Source organism: Perna viridis, chromosome 7 (assembly GCF_037379345.1).
Source record: "Perna viridis isolate PV_CMFRI_1.1 ecotype Kerala chromosome 7, ASM3737934v1, whole genome shotgun sequence".
NCBI classification, from domain to species: Eukaryota; Metazoa; Mollusca; class Bivalvia; order Mytilida; family Mytilidae; genus Perna; species Perna viridis.
In genome coordinates, this window is record NC_142451.1 from 30,864,224 (window position 1) to 30,886,653 (window position 22,430).

The following is a 22,430-nucleotide window of genomic DNA, read 5'->3' on the forward strand; positions in this document are numbered from 1 at the left end:
GGACGGACCGACCGACGGAGTGCAAACCTAAGTCCCATTCGGCATTTGCCGAAAGGGGACAATTAGAAAATTTCTCCCGTAGACTTGTATGGCTTCTGCACAGTGTGCAGCATGAAGGTCTGCCCTTCAAATTAAAAGAATATGGCATTTTTGGGTAAATTTAAAATGGACCGATAGTGTGTCATTGAGACGGATGCATTTGGTCACATAAAAACTGGGTAGACAAAAAGGCGGAGGTTCCCAAAGGTTCCATCTAATGACCTCTGCTATTTTTTTCATCAAAACGTGAAAATAGGAAACAATGATATAAATGCACAATGCGACTAACAAAATAAAACACTAATTGTCATAGTTTTCCTTTACTCTTTAGTCTAACCTGGACTTGACTTATTGTGCAACTCGGTTGGTGTTTCTAGAAAAGCAGAGAATGCTTACCCTACCGGTGCACCTGGTCCATGCTCCCAGTTTTTAGTGGAGTCCGACTTGTTTATTTACTTTTGCTACTTTGTATTCATTATTTTAGTAACTTAAGAATCCCGCACACTAAGTTAGATCTGTACACTATCCAATGATGGGCACAAAACTAGCAAGTCTCATTCAATGATTTTTTAAGTAGCTGTCTTTGTGACAATCATGCAAAATATGAAAAATGTGATACACCCTCAAAAAGGCTACATATTACATATTTCAATTTTTGTAATTAAGTTGTTTTATGTGTCTATACTATAAAATGTGTAATTAATCATTCAAATCTGCCTGCTCTTAGGAGATAATCCACATTGAAAACCTAGTAGATTATACTGTATTTGAGCGCCATTTACAGAGTTATCTCCCTTAATTTTGAAATCTTCGGTGCATTCTACATAATTTTTATCTCCTAAGAGCACGGGTTATAAGAAAAACCACATGTTAATTTCTGTTTACTATGACATTTCAAACAAAATATCAAAAATAAAAATATGTAGGCTTTTTACCCATGAGTCACATTTTGCATGATCCTTAGCTGGAGTGCTACTTAACGCAGTGAATGTGACTGCAAAGATAGTGTTCACATTTGTCAAATATTTTATTACTAAGCATACATTAATTATTTATGTAATCTCTTGAATGTTTAATTCATGGTTATATTTACTTATTCCATATGGGTATAATTTGCAATTAAGTTATTATTAAATCAATCCTAAAATAAATAAAAAGAAAATGAAGATTTTGTCATACTCACACAAAGTTCCGTGTTCGAAATGTCTTTGTTTAAAAAAAAATGTTTGTCATGTTATATACCTTGGGTATTTCAATGTCTTGTAGGATAGTTTAGTAAAGTAAATAGAGGCTGTCCAGTTAGAAACAGTCAAATGCAGAATTGTAACAGTTGGAACAAATAAAGAATAAACACTGTTTTTGTTTTTGTTTTTGTTTTTTTGCCAATAAAAACAGCTATTTTTCTCTATAACATTAATTATATGATTTATAATATAATGTTGTATTTTCATGTGCATGAACATAACAATGTATATAATTTCTGTGTATAAGTGTTTCATAGAGTTCTATATCGCGTTTTGGGCTTCTTTATGTGTATCAGTGTTTCATGGAGGAGTTCTATATCGCGTTTTGCGCTTCTTTATGTGTATCAGTGTTTCATGAAGGTGTTCTATATCGCGTTTTGCGCTTCTTTATGTGTGTATTGTGTTATTGAATCAATAAATGTACATGTTAAACAAAGACATCCACAGTGCGTTTGTTTCTGACTTTGTTTATATTCTTTTAAATCTGGTTGTATAAATATATATTTTAAAATAAACTAACTTGAAAGCTATCAATTCCATCTTAATTGAAGTTAAATGAAAAGTGCGCAAATGTGATATGTGAAAAATAATTATAAGAAATTGTGCGGTTTTCTAATAAAAAAAAGGTGTTTTTCTGATACAAAAATTGTGTTTTTCTGATATAAAATGTATGCTTTTCTAATATAAAAGTGTGCTTTTCCGATACAAAAAGTGTGCTTCTCAGATATAAAAAGCTTTTCTCATACAAAAAGTGCATGTGCTTTTCTGATACGAAAGTTCGTAGCAGAAATATACAGCAGGGGTTTTCAAATCATGAATAAGAGACATTGAAACCAGGAAAATCCGGAAATGTTAGCCTATATGAATATGACAACAGGTAATTTCATCCTAGTGAGTAACAACATTGTATTACCTGAACCTAATGTTGATAGGAGTAGCATGATGTGCATTGTCACCGATATTTATACAGAAATACACCAATACAAAATTGCATCTAGTTACGGCTAATGGCATGTGTCATTTTCGTGGAATCTTCGTTGGTTCTATTAAGAGGGTTTCCATGCAAAAGCCAGGCAGAGGGTGCATGGCATATGATAAATTTTGATTTAAAAAAATCACCCATTTCATATCACAAGTGCACCCTTTCTCAAAGTTGAATGTCAGTTTTTAATTAACTTAAATGATTAAAGAGAAATAAATTACATAGAAAGCATTGAAATGTATTGAAAAAGGGAGATAACTCTTTATTTTGTGCACAATTTGGTTGCTTTGTTAGGGAACTTATCTTCTGAGCCATCCATTGTCAAGTCTTTGACATACATACATTTTGTCTGATTAAAATATTACACAAATTTAGTGGGGAAAAATTATGTTGTGCCAACAATTTCATATATTTGCCTGAATTTTACATGGACAGCCTCTTAATTGTGACTCTGAAATACATAATGTAAGTACAGTGAGCTATAGAACAATCCATTTGAACTTCACATAGGTTAAAAGGCGCACTTACAAATCTATATAGATTTTAAAAAAACTTACAAAATGCTTAGAAATCGGATTGTTATATATTTCTAGGCGCCACACGTAAAAATAAATGAAATATTTTTTTTTCGGGTATCCATGATATAGATAGTTTGCTTAACCTATCAACATATTTGAAATCAGTAACTTAGGTAATTATTATTTCGTTTGTTCTCAGTAATTATTCAAGTTAACCTGTAATTCTTAATTTGTGTGACGAATGAGGCTAGCTACGTATAATCATTGTGTTCAGAATACTTCGTCAGTTTGATTTATATAACAGAAAGAATAAAGTAGCGGTTTTTCTCTTGAGGTACTCAGTTTTTAAATTTGGTAACTAAACTTGCAATCTTAAAATTGAACACAAATGATGTCTTTTGTGTTTTTTTTTTTGTACCATTGACTGAAATATGAGAACAAACTTGTGCTTGTGACATACGAAACACCATTTCAACAGAAAATATAGTATACACCTATTCTGCCTGTACAACCGGATTGATAAAGTCATCATGAATGTTCGTTTCTCTTGGTATATGTGCCTTTTTATTCCATCAAAGTAATTCCAAAATTTATAGATGAAAAATGAACTTCTATGTTATGCCCCCAGGCGCGTAGCTGCCGTTAGGCAAAAAAAAGCTTTTGCCTGCACTTAATTTTGCCAATTTTTTTTTTTTTTTTTGGAGATAAAATACATCCAGGAGAAGCATAAATAATGCTCTAAAACGCTAGCTCGGCGGAGCTTCGGGGCCCCCAGACCCTCTGCCATAATTTTGCCTACACTTCGATTTGGCCTCAGTTACGCGCCTGTGCCCCTTTTGTACACGTATGACTCTTACTCTAATCAAAGCACATGCTGTACGTGGCTAACATTAGTTTAGAGTAATGTATCATATTTTTCCACATCTCTTTGGATACTTCTAATTCGCTGGTTTTTTTATGATTATGTAAAGTTTTCCCCCATTTCTTGACAACCACTGTAGGTCTGTATTTCTGGTTGTAGCAGTACTTTATTACACAAGAACGTAGATTGCGCGGGTCAACGACATTGTAACGGTATCGGACAGTCAATCGATTCCTCGAAAATAGAAGTATAATTCTTTTAACTAGCATATGACTGAATCATTACATCCAAAGTCTTCAAAGTGTATCGCCTAAGAATAGTTTTCTAATTCCCGACATAAGTCAGTTAATCACGGAACAATGAAGGTTTTTACCGTTACCGATTTGAACAGGTGGTGCTTTTGTCCTTGTCACTTTTGTGTTTGTCACTTTTATGATATCGTTTTAACACGTTTAGAGAGTGAAAAGCAATTGAACTTGTCCACAATTTTCTGTAACTTGAATATAATTTTAATTAAAAATATAATCAGAATGATCGCAAGATAAATAGAGATAAGAAGTTGAAATTTCCGTGGCATTTCAAGTTGTTTTCCTCTGACAATGATAATATATTCCTGAATAGCCAGGTTAATGAATAAAACAAAGCAGTTTTAGATAATACCGTTACTATGGTGTATAATGCTTCAAACTTTTATAGAGCACTTCACAAATGATTTCTTTTAGTAGAGCTTTACTGTTGAGAAGCATGCATCCCCAAACCATATGTAAATCAATAATATTTTGACAATGCTTTTTCACAAATATCAATATTTATTATTCACTCTTGGATTTATTTTTAGTAAAAGTTAGGGTTTAGATGTTCAAATTATTTCTAACAAATAAATGAAGATCTTGAACCTAAGTTATTTTGTTCCAAAAAGAAATAATATTGGTCTGTCCCCAGTTATCTCAGCCCCTAGCAGAAACTTATTAAATTTTGTAGATTTAATTGTGCTAGTGAGTAAATGTGTTACAGTTTGCCTTTACAGTGATCATGCATCGTGTTCGTTTCCATGAAGATCTCTACAAGCGTTAATTTTATAACGTATTGTAGCAAGTAGGACCAAATATATGCAACTTTGTAGAGAATGGACATGTGACAACAATGGTTGTTCATTTTAAATTTCTGAACAATCCGTCTAAAATAATTTTAACCAATTAAACAACTTTTGAGGACTCGGCGAAAATTTAGGGAAAAAATTTTAAAGAAAATATTGAAAACTAAAATGATGAAGTTCTAATTGCGTATAATACACGCATTCATGGACACGCACGAATGGTATTCCAATAGAAAAAAAAATGTTGTGGAGGTATATCTCGATTTGGAAAAATAAATTTTCTTTCAAACCATATTTTATTAGTGAACAATATAAAATACGATCATATTTTCCCCTTCTATTCGAAAGTTTTAGTTATAAAATGATAACTTTTTTATACCGAGTATTTATTTCTTGTTCAAATATCACCAACAAATTGTAAGAAAATGATTATCATTTTTCCTCAGTTAAGACTTGAATGATAATACCTTTATTAAGGACATAACTTAAACTTTACTTAAACATGTCTTGTAAACGAACTTAATTTGATAATCTAATGTGCCAAGCATTAATCGGCAAGCATTTATAGAATCTTTTGTCCAACAAACGCGTTAAGCATCATGAGCAATAAGCAAAAATATGATAATAATAAGCTTCTTGCCAGATTATTATGTCATCAAAACTAATTCTTATAACTTTGTATAAGCTATTTAGCTTCTTTCCGAATCCTACCATGAGTTTGTATGTAAATGTGTATACTGTATTTGCTTGTGCTTATATACTTGAATAAATATGTTTAAATTAAAACTAATTTTGGCGTCTTATTGGATTTAAATTTTGGTCTTGTACTGAAATTTTAAGTTATGAATTTTCAAAGATTCATTTTCAGTAAAAACTTCGTAGGGCAATATATGACCTGACAATTTCCTAAGGTTGCCCATACGTAACTAATCAAGCAGAAAGTAAAATATTCAAGATTTACTTTTCATCAGAATAAGATTTATGGCTAAAAATCTTAGAACAGATTTTTAAAGGCTGATAATCGCTTATTTGAGGACTACTTTATGGCTTCCGTATTGAAAATTAGGGACAGATTTCCTCTTGCTTGATTAGCCATGAAGTGGTACTTTTCCGCTATCCAATTGTCCTATATGTAATGTCTGTGGCTTTATAATTCAATTAGAATTTTTATCGTTAATTCACAATTAAAGATATTTTGATAAATGGACGAAAGATTATTAATCGCCATAAATGGCGATGACAATTCTTGGCCTGAAAATCAAACACGACTTTTAATGAATATTAATTAACAAACAGATGACGTGCACTTGCTAACATGATGGATAAATTAGAAGTTTGTGGCTGTTTGTAGAATCTATGAGAAAACTGGCCAAAGGTCACTTTACCATCCAGAGTATTTATTTTAATCAAATTTGTTTTTAAAATTACGTTTTAAATATAAACTGGGAGATCATAGATATTTTTATCATTTATTTTTAAATTTATAGAAAATCTAAGAACGAGAGTTGTGTTTTCTGGAAATAAAAAATAATACTTTGAATTCTCATTTATTGTTTATTGTTCGCAACATTTTTTTAGAAGAAGATTGAAATACAAATAAATTAAAATAATTAAACATTTTTTTTTGCTTATCAAAATTTAACTTACGATCAAAAGTGATCAAAGAAAAAACTAGCCACGTGAAAATAAAAATTCCCCAATAATTACTCCTTAAAAATTAAATTTAATCTCTGAACAGTAGGTAAAGCGATTACATTGCCCCTCTCCATCGATAAGATATAACAATTTAGTAGATACCATGTAAGGAAAAGGGCTTCTAGATTGATAGTATGGAAGGCCATATCAGACATAATTAATGGTCCTGTCAGCCAATCTCCTTCAATCTGTTATCAACTTGATATCTTTAAGTGATTGTATACAACACTTTCATGTTTGTAATATTTGAATAGTGTCCTTTTCCACGCCCCTTTTTCATAATTTATTTCGAGATAAATGAACGGAAATTTGATTGCCAAATAACTTGTAATGTTTGTAAATTTTTCTTCATATCTGGTTTCACTTCCTTAATGGTGGAGTGTTGGCAGTAAGTCATAAAGTTGTGAACTTATCTTATTTATATTATCTTAAATGTGCGACTTTTATTACTTTTTCATATTGTTTTTAACGGGACTTTAGATTTTACAAACTTCTAATGTGAGATAACCAAAGTTTTAGTATTGTTTGATATCGGACTTAAACAAAACTCTTCTTCATGAAATCAGACATGTCTTCGAGATCGTTCAGCATTGATGCCTTGTTATCTCGTGAAAAATCGTCAGCATCATCGCCACCAAACTTGCCAAAAAATGACATTCCCGTCAAAAGTTCCCCGGAATCGAACTGTTCCAGTCCGTGTACTACCCCGGAATCTAGTTTATCACCGTCTAGTGGGCATTCGGGTCTTATTCCTAGACCAGGACTTCTAAATGCACACCAACACCAAGCAATGTTACAAGCAAACGCATTACAAATGCAAGGACTTGTGAATGGACATCAGTTATACGGCCATGCGATGACCCACAATGGAATGCCGGTTTTCTCGGGCAGTGCTTTTCACAGTCCTGCTGAACATGCTTTGAAAATGTCCCAAGCACAGCATCTCCATCCTTATATCAATGAGTGGTTCGCTCGAGGGGGAATGTTGATGCCACGAATGATGGACTATGCAGGTGAGTTGTTTGTGAAATATCAATGCCACTATTAATTTATGCTAAATGTTTGCCTTTGTGTCCATAATGTATGTACCCTGTGGTCATATTGAAAATTAGCTAAAGTACTGATATTTCAGTCCATTTGGGATTTTAATCATTTTTTTCATTCTTAAGATTAGAATTGATCATGCTGATTTGTTTATCTTTGAAGTCATGAAATTGTTTCAACAACTTTGAGCAAGTTGTTGAAACTATCATAAATATGGGTGTCTTATACGTGTTATTGATACTTACAGGTTATAGCAGCTGCTTCCCGTTAAAAAGTCCATTGACACTCTTGATATTTAATGTATCAAAATAAGTTAGAGCATTGGGAAGAGCAGCTTAATAAAAATATTCACCAGTGATTCAAGTATAACTAAATAATAAAATATATCATCGGGAAATATGAGTGGGCAAAACCAATTGATAGGTTATAAATACTAGTAGTCAATAATTTGGAATTTAAGGAAATTAATTCATTTTTACGACGAGTCTCGATTCTTTCGAATTAAAATTATGAATATTGATAGTCTTGTCGGAGTTTATAAAAATTTCTTATGTCTTAAAAGTATTTAAAGAATTAATTGATAGAAAAGAATCAATGTCAGGTATAATTCCCCGTCGACCCCCCCCCCTTATTATGCTCCTCTTAAATTTAGATCAAACTAGTTTATCGTTGAAAAAAACGGAACCAATGCCACTTTGTTAGCCCTCTTTGGTAAAATCCTTTAATTATTATGTTTTCCAAATAATTCAAAAATATTAATTTGTACTTAAAACACCGTAAATGGGAATTTAAAACAAATATACTTCTAAAATATGTAATATTTCGAAATAATATATTATGATATTAAATTCTTCAATAAAAATGTCAAATATTAAGAATAATAAAAATATCAAAATGTAAAACTGACAATTATTTTAGGTCTTCAATTATTATACGAACTATAAATAAATGCTTCAAAATATATAAAATACCAATAACGAACGGTTTATTTAAAAAAAAATAAGACATACATATTAGGTAGTAACTGGTGAATGAATAATAAACATTTACTTACATATATCAATATGTCATAAAAAGTCGTCTGAATATAGCTGATATATTACTGTTCGGGCGTTAAACCCCAACATACAAACAAACAAACATAAAAAGTGTTGTTTTGTAAAATATGAATATAAAAAATACTTTTTCTTGAAAAATAATATTAAAAAAAATTAAAAGATAATTTTGCGGCATGCGTTAAAATTTTAACATTGCATGCACTTTATTCGGATAAACTACATGTACAGTAGAATGGAAATTAATGAAAACAAATTTATTTATTCATGTCTACAAAATTACCATTTTCAGTAGCAACTGAGCATACATCTTTCTAGAAGATTCAGCAATTCAGTAAAAACTTTCCCAGATATATGGAAGGCATCAGGGTCGTCATATGCTCAACAAATAATTTATTTCTATTACTATGGACCATATACCATTTAGAAAAATATGAAGGATTAATATTTCCTATGTGTAATTTTAACTAAGCTATTTCAAACGCATTGAAAATATTCGCTCTTCAAGTGTAAGTCTATATAGGTCTCCTGTTAAATATTTCAGCCACCAAAAAATTAAGAAAGTAAAATATGTGAAATGTATATGAGAAATACAAACTGACACTGATACTTTATTTGACTTTAGTTATTTGTTCATGCATATTTTAAAAGATCTTAAAAATTGTCGTTAAAAATCGAAACAAATTGAATAAGAATTGTCAAATTTTAACTTTGTTTAAAATCATGCCCAAGAGTTCTTTTATACCAACTTTTTAAGGAAAATTAAAGCATATTTTAGAGAATATTGAGCGAAAACTATTTACGAGGCAGATGAACTCTTTGCTTATTCATAGGTACAAGCCAAGAAAAATAAAATGCATTTCACATTAATAAAAAAAATACGCGAAATTAAAAATAATGAAAATTAATATGCATTGTTTCATTTGGGAAACAAAATACGAAATGTAAAAATTAACATATAATGATATCGGCATATGCTCATGGAAATTTGAAAAATCTCTATTTATTTTTAAACTTGTACTTATAACCAAACTTCTTTTACTATAGAACAAGGGACCATCTCCATCTTTTACCATGCATAGATCCTGCCTTTATCATACCCCACTCCACAGAGGCTAGTCTAGAATATTTTTGAAGGGGAGGGTTCCAGACTATCATTTACTCATTTTTGGTAGAATTTCAGGTATAGTTAACAAAGCTTCCTGACAAAAGTGGGGGGGGGGGAATCTCCGGAATCCCCTGGATCCAACAGAGATTTCTGAAGTAGTTGTCCTCTTATTTACAAATTGTGAATGTCTTACATGAAATACCTTCTGGTTGTTGTGGACCTCAGAACATCAAACTGGTAGGGATACCAAAATATTGATATGGGGTCTTCCTGGAATTAAAATGTTCCTTTCTTTAAGAAGAAGCATACAGGAACAGCGTTAACATTGTAGACTCGAAGAAAAACAATATTTATGCACATTAGCGAGGACATTAGGCTTGTAAAATCAAAAGATAAAGTTTTCATTTTTTGTCAAACCGTCTGACCTTATTGTCATGCATGCAAATGACATAATTTTCAAACCAGTAATTATGTAATCTTTCCTAAATTCTAATCGACAAGAGCTACATATAAAAGTTCAAGAATTAAAATAACCATTTTCAATTGGATAAGAGAAGAAAATAGAAACATACATGCATTCCTCGAATCAGTAATATTGAAACTTTTGTAAGGGAAAACAGACTTCTATTTTCTGTATTATATACGAAAAGATCGTTAAAATCCTTTCAACCACGAGTATGCACATTTTTTTGGAGAATGTAGGTATTCCCTAGTATAACCTGATACATGTGTAGATATTTAATATATACAGCTTTAACATATGCTGTCCCTATTAGAGTTTCAGCCCGTATCTTCAGAGCATGTCATCGTTGTGAATGAAACAAAAATAAGGAAAGATACATCTATACTACATAGTGCGTGAAAAGTACAAACTCTACTCAAGTTGTTCAAGAACTCATTTTAACATTGAACATCTTTGGAAATGGCTGATCTACCAAAATGACCACATGTAATTATATTACATCATATTGAAGGGGATTAGAGAGTGTCCATATATACAAATCGGAAAGAACAGATTGAATTTAAAACAAAACTATTTGTCCAAATGACAAAAAAAAAAGAGAAAGAACACTGATTACATCGTTATAAAATTGGAACTTTTTAACTAAACATATTCATGGAGGAAAACAGCATGTATTTAGAGAAGGCGAAATATTAGTTCTACCTTTAGTGGCATAACGAGAGAGTTGCTGAATTTTTTTCTTGATTTCCAATATTAAAGTTGAATATTGATAAAAAGTAAATAAAAACATTGTCTCGTTAAAATCAACATAGAACTTAAATAAAAATCTTGTCTCATTTAAATCAAAATAAAACTTTTGCTGTTTAGGGAAAAAATTTGAACAAGCAGAACTTAGTATTTGAAAAGCACACGGACAGATTTTTACATTACTTTAAATACAGCTGTAACAACTACCAGCCTATTCTGACACTGAGGTAGTTCTGCAAGGCGCTTGGAGCAAATTATTATATTGGTACAAAGCCGTAATTTATAAATGAATAAATGAAAGTAATATTAATTGATAACAAATTAATAATTCAAAATTAGAAAGAAATCTGCGTATTCTTCAAATTTCAGGACTTCATTGTTAATGTACGGATACGATTCTTGAACGCTGTCGGATTACAGTAGATTATTGATAGATAGATTGATTGGTTCTAGTAACGCCCCTTTTATTTATAGTGAGTAGTTTAGTGGGTCTGAGAATATTTAATCAATTGAGTGGACCCTACTTTTTATTAGTATAATACTCGTAGCCGAATCTGTATTACGCCAACTAACACAACCACCATCTAGCTGGAAGGGACGTCACTCCTACATCCCCCAACACGCCCGGCCCCACCTGAAATGTGTCTGAATGTCACATTTATGGTAAAAAATATCGGTAAGAGTTGTTATTTCAGGTTTGGATAACCACTTTGTGATTGATTCCAAATTTCTAATTTACACAATAACCTAAATAAATTACTTGATATGTCTGCCCAAAAAAGAACTGGTTCAGTTATAAATGTGTTGTTCAAGCCTATACCATCAAGTACTACAAATAAAACCAAATGCCAAAGAATAAAAAATATACCGTTTTCAAAGACCGTCTTTGTATTCTTTGATTTAAATATATCTATTTCCAACAACTTTCCTAAAGATAGCACCAAAATGAGGTACTTAATAAGTGTCACTTCATTAAAGTAAGCTTTAGTCCTGCTTCCTATCATTTGTATCCGATTGTTCTTTTAAATTGTAATTTCTTTCTAAATCGTAAAACATAAGTCATATCCCAACAAAACTCACGGTTGCTTAGCAAGATATTATATGAAAAACAATAGTGTTAACCTTCACGACCTTAGTCAGAATTTGTCACAGAAAGTATCGGCATTTCTGACATATTTTGACGTTCTGAAACAGTCTACGTACGGGACCTATTACTCATTATTTTATCAATAGACTACTGTATCCTGCTGGTTAAGGTTAGGTGATCGTTCAAAGCTGAACACCTGCAAAAACTTTAATTTGAAGTAAATACATTTATCATTTAAGAGAAATCCCTTTCCAACATAGCCATAACATTATTGTCAAGCCCTATCCAAAGCCGGAATAAACTGAGCCGCTATTTGGGAACCAACAGTAATGCTTACATGTTTGTGTAAGGATTTGAAAATCGACAATAAATATGGCAATTGAATCATACATGGCTTTGTGATATTGATTTATAACGGGTTTTCTGTCAGAATATATGATGGATAAAGAAAAATGATGGAAAAGAATCAATCACCGACAGAGAGAAAAGAAAGGAAACGGTGTTCAGAGAAAAAAATTCGTGCTGAAATATTTTAGCTCAAACGACCAAAACCCGTCTAAAAGTTTTTGTTCATTTTTCCAATGTTTTGTTGTTTTTTGTGTTAGCGAGTTTCATACCAATTAATATATATATATATTTTACATTAAGGTTACATAATTTATTTGATATTGCAAAAATACTGATATAAAAATTTTAAATCGGTCATGACATATGATTATTGCTAACTGGCAAATTCAAATTTGAATAAGCCACAGTTCCAAGAAAATTGCGACAAAATTTAAAAAAGAAAAAAAAATGGAAAAATGGAAAATTAACCACAACAACAACGTAAAGAAACAATAACAGATAAAGGATTAAAAATGTCTGCTATCATTACTTCTGGTGTTTTGTTTTGTTTTTTTTTATTTTGTTTTTGCTTTTTTTAATTTAAAAGGTAAAATGATTTGTTAATGCATGTTTTGTAGGTTTAAACTGGTCTGCAGCTGGCATGTCAACTAACTGCTAGTAATCCTCTGTTTGTACACTTTATAATTTATATTCAGCTTCTTTATTTACGTTGTAACGAGAGACTCCCAGGGGTGGGGTTTTCGAAGCTGTCCTAAGATATGTCATAAGTCACGTCCTAAGACCAACTTTAGGATGGAGTTGGTATCATCTTATGGCAATGTTAATATTAAATACGGGTAAATGGCTGGTATTGGTTTATCAAATAAACAAAATTGCATATATGATAAGGTAAAAACCATTTGATTATCGGGGGTGGGGGGTGGGGCCATGGATTTTTTTCCAAAAAGTTTTGTTTCACATTTTTGGTGAACAAAAGAAAATCAAATAATTGCTTCCTAATTATATGCATGTATGTGAATTTAAAAACCGAATGAAGTTAATGATTTTCGATCGTTACATGTATGTATTATAAATAGAAACAGTAGCATTTTTTTAATAAAGTGTCACTGAATCATTAAATATTCAGGTCAAAGTTAAACACCATGCACATACCTTAAAAATATGTTTGAACCGAAGCGTGCCGGTCATTCTATGGTATTTTTTTCCGATAAGATGATCCTAAGACACCTATTTAGTCGTCCTAGAATTAGGATGAAAACTGCGACTCGTCTTAACTTATGATGGCTTCGAGAACACGACTTAGAACAGAAACGAATCATAAGATAGTCTCAGGACACGTCTTATCCCTAAGATAGCTTCGAGAAACCCACCCCTGATCTGTTTGTACCGAATTTTAATTTTGTTTAATTGTGTAATATTTTTCCCGCAGTGGCCGGATTTTAAAGGGGAGGGTTATGGTCACGCCAATGTACTTTAAACGCGCAGCATTTTTTGTGCCTGTCCCAAGTCAAGAATTTCTGGCCTCTGTATGTCTTGTTTCGTTTTCACCTTGAGTTTATTTTTTAATGTTACTTGAGTGTATAGGGGCAACTCTTTCGCTGTACCTGTATATAACGATGTTTTTGGGCCAGCTGCAGCCAGTCCCGTGGTATGAGGATTTCCTCGTCGTTCATTGAAGACCAATAGGTGGCCTTGGGCTGACATTTTCATCCAGGTGGGGTTTTTGTCTCTTTGATATATACACCATACCTATTCTTGTTACAAAGAAAATATTTTAAAGTAAATTATACTAGAAAAAAAGATTTAAGTAAATTTCCAAAGAGAAATCAATCAAATACAGAAGTAACAATCACACACACACGGAACAAACCCACAAACAAACGGCTATCACAGCAGTTTCATTGTAAATCCCTTGATTACAAAAAAATATCTAAAAACCACAGGTTTACCTCGTCAAAGTTTTGTATTTATTGTACTGTAAGAACATACAATATTTAAGATGAAAAAGACCTCAAATACTCCTAAGAGTATATCATGCATTTGACACGTACTTGTAACAGGTGTAACATGCATTGAGAAGAGGTATGATCGTGTGGTACCTGGACGACTATATATTGTAAGTAATTACAATGCTTATATTACCATTCTAATTTTAGTAATAACAGGCGATTTCAATTTCGCTCTCTTTGATCTGGAGGGGAGACCTCAATTACGATGTTTGCCAAACACCAACACAATCGGTCCCTAAACTGTAGCTAAGGTTCTCTAATCGTATAGATAACTGAACTTAACATTATTCAGTTGATTAATATTGTCATTAGTAAAACTTTACATGTTCATTAAAATACCATATTAATTCATTCCATGTTATCACCAAGAACTTAAGCCCGTATTGAGCAAATAAACCAATCTTATTGAAAAATTCACAGGTCTCTTTTGTAAAAGAGCTTAAGTGATGAAAAGCCATCGCACCTGTAATCGGAACAGAACAAATGTTTGAACTGGCTATCTTATCTGCGCCCTGAAATATCATTAAGTTCCCTTTTAAACTAATTATATAGAAACTAATCCTTTTAAATCCTTATAAGTTGATTACTTACTAGAATTGAAAGGGAACTTTCTTTAACTTGTTATAAAAGACCTATCTATTAGAACACTTCGTTGACTCTATATTTTATTGGGTGATCTCAATACAACACCAAAGTGAATTAAAGGTAATTGCGTGGTTAAGTTTTCGATAAGAATACAGAAATTGTTAAACTTAGTCAATGGCGCTGAAACGATAAAGTGCGAAATATAAAATACTGCTTTAATATTATAGTAACTGGATAAAACTTGTGGTTAAGTGCGTGGATGCTTACAAATCTGAACAAAATGTATCTGTGTAAACCACAGCATGACCACACACACACACAAATGACAACGGTCTCAAATTATGAGAACATAGGTTCAGTGAAAGTGCAGTAACTCTCTTGAATTATTGACACAGAGAGCATACAAATCAATTTTGTGCCTTTATACGCCCGCTACAATAATTCATGCTGTAAATTTTCGTTTAAATCTGTCGAGTAAATTTAGAATAATGTTTAAACAGCTGTAATAGCTGTTCACACCTACTGCGTGCTTGAGTTCCTCGCAGGTAATTGTGAGCTCATGAAGTGCACATTTATGACCGTACGTGTCTTCCATAGATAGTATTTCAATCAAACTAAGGACCTGACATTTATTAAACATTGTTACAATTCAGCACACCTCAAGCACGAAATTTAGCTGATTTGTAAACATAAAACTATAATTTAACTTCATCAAACCACTTAAAATCACAGTTATAAATTGTTAAGATTAACAAACCGCGAGATCAAAAGACGCGCGAATTTTCTGCAGACGATGACAACAGGGATGTCGTTCAAGAATTTTATTACGACAGAAGAGAACTTAAATTACGAACAAGAATGATTTATCAATATAAAATGGTTGAATAGTTTGGAAGAGTAGGGATAAATTGGCCACAAAATATTTATGCAATATAACAAGTGCCTGCTTTGTAATTTATTAGGGATATTAACCTGCAATGATTTTTAATTACTCTTCTATTCCCACCTTGAGTATGATATGTGCCGAGCATGGTGGCAATGAGAAGTAAATTGTCATGTTAAGCGGTCTCATTTGTTTTTGATGACATCCTTAGAGATGGAGAAACCTTAAGGGTTACACGTACTCGGATACTCAAGACTTCACAATAGGAAAAATAAAAAGTTTGAAAATCACTCGAGAAAAATATACAGTTACAAGAGTTATTATGATAGATCATAATTGATTTAAGATAGACCCCTTCGGAGTACCCTTCAGTTTTAAGATAAAGAAGTTAATCCGAATGATCAAAACATGCGCTATCTCTTTCAAATTATGAATTAATCGGTAAAATATCGATAGGGTTCACAAGCATTTGTAATGTCTTTATCTTGTCAGATAAGTTACATGCAGTGTTATTAAAATTACCCAGTGTTTCTAAATTTTTCAGGCTTTCTAGTCTTTATAACATACTGATTAACACACTTCGCTAGAATATAAAATACATAATAATAGAAGATACTTTTAGCCAGTTTTAACAAAAAGGACAAACGGAAAAAGACTTAAGCCCGTCTACTCCAATAATACGGTACTGGGACTACGGAGCACTTTTAGTGTCGTTTGTTATATATACAAAAACGTCCTTATAAAAACTCGTGATTTATAGAGAACCAAAACTAAAATGATAAACCATTTATTCACACTTTCCAGGATCCTTCTTTTCGAATGTGACTAAAACGACTTGTCTGAGGATGGTCATTACAAAACATCTCTGGATCTTCTAATTTATTTTTTTCAAAAGTTTCTCAAGTAAGGTTTCGACCCCTAATTTTTACATTAACCTTACTAGGTCTACCACCCTCCCCGAATGGTCCTAACATCGTAAATTACTTAATTTTTTAATTCTTAGTGATAGCTAAAGTTCTATCTTATTTTTATAATGAGTACAGTGTGCACATTTATAGATGTACATGTAGGGATTTTCACAATTAAAACATATTTAGATGGTTTTCCATCACTCTGACCTTATTTAAAATACTTAAAATAGTTTCCAGTGTGAAGCTTGTATTTAAAAGTAAAATCATTACATAAGATGTAGTTCTTTTCAGTGGCGGATCCAGAGGGAGGGGTGCAAGAATTTGGCATCCTCACTTTTTATTGGAAAATGGGCCATTATAGTGTGTAAAATTGAAAAAAAAGGCAAATAATGCCTAGCACCCCCTTTGTCTGAGAAACACGGTTTGCAAACCCCCCCCCTTTTTCAGAGTGTCTGGATCCGCCCCTGCTTTTCATGAAAAAGTATAAGTAGGTTACACAGACTTTAATAAAGTACATTACATGCTTTCATCATAGATCTGAAGATGGAAAATATCTCCACTTGGAGAACACTGAGAAAGGAGTAGACATATTGAATAATTCTGCTTTTATTCTAACACGGCAATTAATTTTCTTGACAAATTGAATTTTAACAACACATCAATATTGCATCATCATTCTTCAAACATCATTTCTATAAAAGAAAACCCCATTTTCCTGTGAAAACTATAGTTTTATAGAAATCCTCATACGTTTTGTTTGAAAATGTAAAGGCATTTCTCAAACTAATTCATATGGGAGTAACTATTAATTCATCAGGACGGATATTGTATAGAGAGCTAGGAAATTTGGAAGTAAAATTTCATTATAGTTGACTATCTATATGTACATGGCAGCTGGCTTCATTTATTTCCCCACCAAATGTCAACAGATTCGACAATCATGATGAAATTAAACTGGTATCTAACGGGCGAAAAGAGCGCAATTTGCTAATTTAATTTTCAATTCGCCAACTATTAGACGGAGAAGACAGCCGATTTGCCTTTACATTACTGCCAATTTGTATTTGCTCAATTCGTAAGAAACAGGCGAACTCAGATTAATAGCATTACCATCAAAATAGAGTACGGCACTGCATCTTTTAGATGAGACCCCGATTTTAACAAATTACAACGTCAAAAGGAGTGTGGTCGATACACAATAGCGGAATGAGAAAGTATTTGAAGATTATTTCTTAAACTACCGAAGATAGAACTAATTAACTAATGAATTTATCCCCTGGTGTATAAGGATCACTCTTCGTGACAAATTAAACTCCATATTAAATGGTCTTTCGGCAAACAAGAACATTACCATCAACGGGCTCTGACAATTACCATAAAACGAGCAATTTTCTAGATTAAACACAGCGAATTTCCTCCAAATTAAATCGGCGATGGCTATTCACTGTAGAACATTTATGGGTGCTAATAGATGTAGCTAATTTGTTAAATAACATATAACGTAAAGAAAAATGCTATTACATTATATTCGCGAAAAATTAAATTTGGGAATGGCTAATCATACAATTTTCGACTTGGAGAATCTTGGTGATTCCAACAAAAGAGATGTTTAAATCATTTAATGAATACCTCATCTCGGTTAATGCGCTGAATGCAAGTTTGGTCTTTAGATACTTGAGTTTTATTTCACATTTATAAATCTTTTAAAGAACTTTGTACTTCCGGTGTATAGAACTCTTTAAAGGGGGTTGAAGTATAGTAATTCATTATTTAAAACCTTATACTTGATATTTTGTTAATTTAATTTGAAATTGATAAAAAGACCAGTCGATGGCTGGTTATTTGGTTAAGAAAATAATCTTTAAACAAAGGTTCATTTGTTATTGATATTGATAGGTTATACATGCGTATATCAGGGTCCTGTGTTGTATGACATGTTCGCTGATTAAAAATTGCATGCTTTATTTTCTCACTACCTAAGAAAAATCTTTTAAAAAAATCTATTGTTGGACCCAACATGGTCCGGATATACTGATTCTATTGTACTTAGTATTATGTTATTTAGTAAGAAAAGGTCTTGTAAGATATTTGTTTATATTTTGTTTATATCATATAGCATATTTATTCATCAGAAATTTGTTATAGAATCCAACTATTATAAAAAAAGTAAATAAACACAAAAATACATTACGTATTATAAATTTAAAATCGGTTGTAATAAGGATTGTAAGTAAGGATAGAAAGATTATACTAAATACATTGATTCTAAGAATCAGCAAGACATCCCCATCAAAGTCCAGAATCACCAATTAAATATTTAATACTTCTCTATTGGTAAAAACAAAAAAAAAAAAAAAAAAAAAAAAAAACACATATTTTCGTTTTTTCTTTTATTTACTATGGTTAAAACCATAGAAGCTGCATTGGATTTAAATAGAGCTGTAATTTAATAGTTGTCCCGCACATCTAATGTATGTTTTATCGTCTAGTCACTTAACTGTCATGTGATTTTTATTTTTTTTCCGTCTGCCCTACAAATGTTATAGCTCAGACTGTTCATAGAATTCGTCACAATCAATTACGTCAGAACTTGTCTAAACCGAACGCTTCATAATCCAAAGTTACAAACATAAACCAATAAAATTTAATTGTCAAGTCCATGAAATGAACCTTGGTAATAGAAATTCCTGCATAAACCAATCACATTGTCGAATCTAATCTTTTGAAATCAATTTTATTGCATTTTAATCCTCACAAGCATAGCTTGTGTTCCAGTTATACATAACATTCAAAATTCCCAAAAAATTCAGATGTGATGGGTTTCAATGTAATCATTATAAACATATTAATCAACTCAAAAACTTATTAATAATTACGTATATTGTAATTATTTTTCAGCCCAACAGCAGTCAAGTCTTCTGGGAAAGACCCGCAGACCACGTACAGCATTTACCAGCCAACAGCTACTGGAATTAGAAAGACAATTCAAAATGAACAAATATTTATCCAGACCAAAAAGATTCGAAGTGGCAACTTCACTAATGTTAACTGAAACACAGGTCAGGGACCTTATCTATATCGAATTATTCAAGGAATGCTTAATTTTGATCATTGTATTTTGATGTCTGAGCAAGCAGTGTCAATGAATTTACGATTCTATATCGTTTAAAACATTCTGCTGTTATGAAATTGGTTTACAAACAACTTGTAATACGTAATATGTAATACATTTGTATCATGTCAAACTGTCTTCAAAACCGGATGGGTATATAAAATGTTATACAGTATTATCTTATAAGAATTTCGGACACTGAAAACAAGGAAAATTTAAGAAACAATAAACAAAGCAAAAACTAAACAACAATAACTTCACAAAACACTAAATAAAAACATAAAGCTACTTGCTGAAATATAATTCGAATATATTAGTAAGTTAAGAATGCGGACCTAGGCACAGGGACACAACTCTTGAAATCAGTGATATGTTTGTATCATAGTGAATTTCACCATAGCCTACCAAACATTATTTGAAACAGAATGTAATCCAAGTTACTTTGATGCTTACATGAAATTTGGTAAATTGATTTACACAAGCGTACTAATAATTTGTAACAGTTACCTAGGTTAAAGGGAAACATCTACCAGCTCAAACTGAAGTAAGAGTAATCAAAGGAACCAAGGTTCTAACCGAAATCAAAAGAATGTAATCCAGTGACAAAGACCAGTCGTGGAAAACAGACAAACACAACAAAGAACATAAAGTAACCAAAATAATACATACAAAGTAACAAAAGCAGCAAATGAGCAACTCGGACTCCACTAAAAACTGGGAGCATGGACCAGGTGCACCGGTAGAGTAAGCGTCCTCTGTTTTTCCAGAAACACCCGTCTAGTTGCTCATAAAAAAGTCAAGTCCGGAGTAGACGAAAGAGGAAAGGAAAACTTTGGCACGTTGATCAAATCAGTTTTCATGGCGCAGAGTAAAACACCGTAATGATCCACGAGTTCATGATGACGACTTTTGTAGTGATGACTTCAATCTTGTAGCAACATAACCCTGTTCCAGAAGCCTACTTGTTAGAAGTCAATCGCGATACAAAAAATCTGCGTAATTTCGGCAAGCTCTGGCAGAACGTATGAGTTGTGATATAATTTGATAAATAATAATATGAACAATACAAGAGAATATGATCAAATGTATAGAAAATGAATACATCCGTATCACATGCCTGATATACCAATATCAGTCTGCTATAATAGAAATTCGAGCAGGAGACCATGGATAAGCACCGGTTTAACTATTTTGAAAATTAAAAATGGATTCTAAGCATACTAATAACAACAGCCTAATTTTCAATACCATAATAGATACTTTTAAGTTTTTGTTATTTTGTTTATAATACAAATATTTGGTTTATGTCAATGCTCTTCACGGTTATTTGTTTTGTTTTTTCTTCACATAAATAGTAAAACAGAACCCAAAATGTTTGAGTTCTTCATGCATTTCGAGTGCAACTTCCAGAAAAAAATAGAAAATGTACATTGAAAAATAATACTATGATAACGAAATAATGATAAAACTTATTGTATAATACATTCAATTATACACTAACAAAGTGTGATCGACATCTCTTGGTCAGGAGAGAAATTATATTATTGAAAAACTCTCAACAATATCTTGTAACACTATCATAGTTGATATGAATATTCATTTTTTTTTTCAGGTCAAAATCTGGTTTCAAAATAGACGAATGAAGTGGAAAAGAAGTAAGAAATCTTCATCGGACGTGCAACGGCGACCAGATGGTGACAAGAGATCCGACACAACAAACGAAACAAATAGCCAAAATACTTCTAATGACAATGAAAATGTGGAGTTGTATGAAATGGACGATGAGTCAGATATAGACATCGATGATATCGATAGTGATTCAAACGATGAAAAAATGATGACAATGGATAACATTGCAAATACGCAATCCGATCTCTTACGCATGCCCGAATCTGAATTCCGGTTTAACAACTTATTACCACAAGGACATGTTCAAACATCATGACCAAGTCAATGTATCTTTACATTGGAAACATTTGAAACCGAAATAACTTGATAATGCTTCATAAGCTGAAATTGCACATTGAAGCATTCAGGTTATCGAGAGTTATTCGGAAATCAAAGTTCAGTTTTTGTACATTCTCATCCTTATTTTATGTTCTGTTAATATAGTGCTGTCGTTATGTGTATTAAAATATTTTGAATTAGTTTAATAATCATTTTTCATGCTTCTTTACTTGTGAAGTAAGCGTAAATTTTAAAATTACCCGGACTTAAAAACTCTAGGCAATAACCAGAAGGAATTGTCAAAAAAGGAAAAAAAAGGAAAGTCTGTATAACAGAAGACAAACGAAACTCGTGAAATGATAAAAGGGAGGTAAATCAAATTATTAACAAAAAGGCAAATTTGTACTTTGATATAACGATTTCAAGCGCTGACACAAATAGGCTTACATTTTGTCCAAAATGCACCCGAACAAACAAACAAAAAACCTTCAAAAGAACAGCATTTTTTTAAATTTTCAATTTCAATTCTATTTATTTTTGTTTTGATTTTTTGAATGAGCACAAAATCACGCTAATATGACGTTAATCCGGTGGAAGGTACTTCATAGTAAATCTCGCATTGCAACTTGTATCTACCAAACAAAAACTTTCCTCGGTCTTAAAAGAAAATCAATCGACTAATCAATTTGACTTCG

The 22,430-nt window shown here is 31.9% G+C and overlaps 1 protein-coding gene across 1 annotated transcript; it reads left to right on the forward strand.

The window, feature by feature from the left end:
* Positions 1-6,781: 6,781 nt before the first annotated feature.
* Positions 6,782-21,909, forward strand: LOC148612257 (uncharacterized). The gene is made up of 3 exons (XM_088593525.1): positions 6,782-7,449; positions 19,575-19,735; positions 21,401-21,909. The coding sequence occupies exons 1-3, from the start codon at positions 6,993-6,995 to the stop codon at positions 21,731-21,733; spliced, it is 951 nt and encodes a 316-aa protein (XP_088449651.1). The 5' UTR covers positions 6,782-6,992; the 3' UTR covers positions 21,734-21,909.
* Positions 21,910-22,430: the final 521 nt, after the last annotated feature.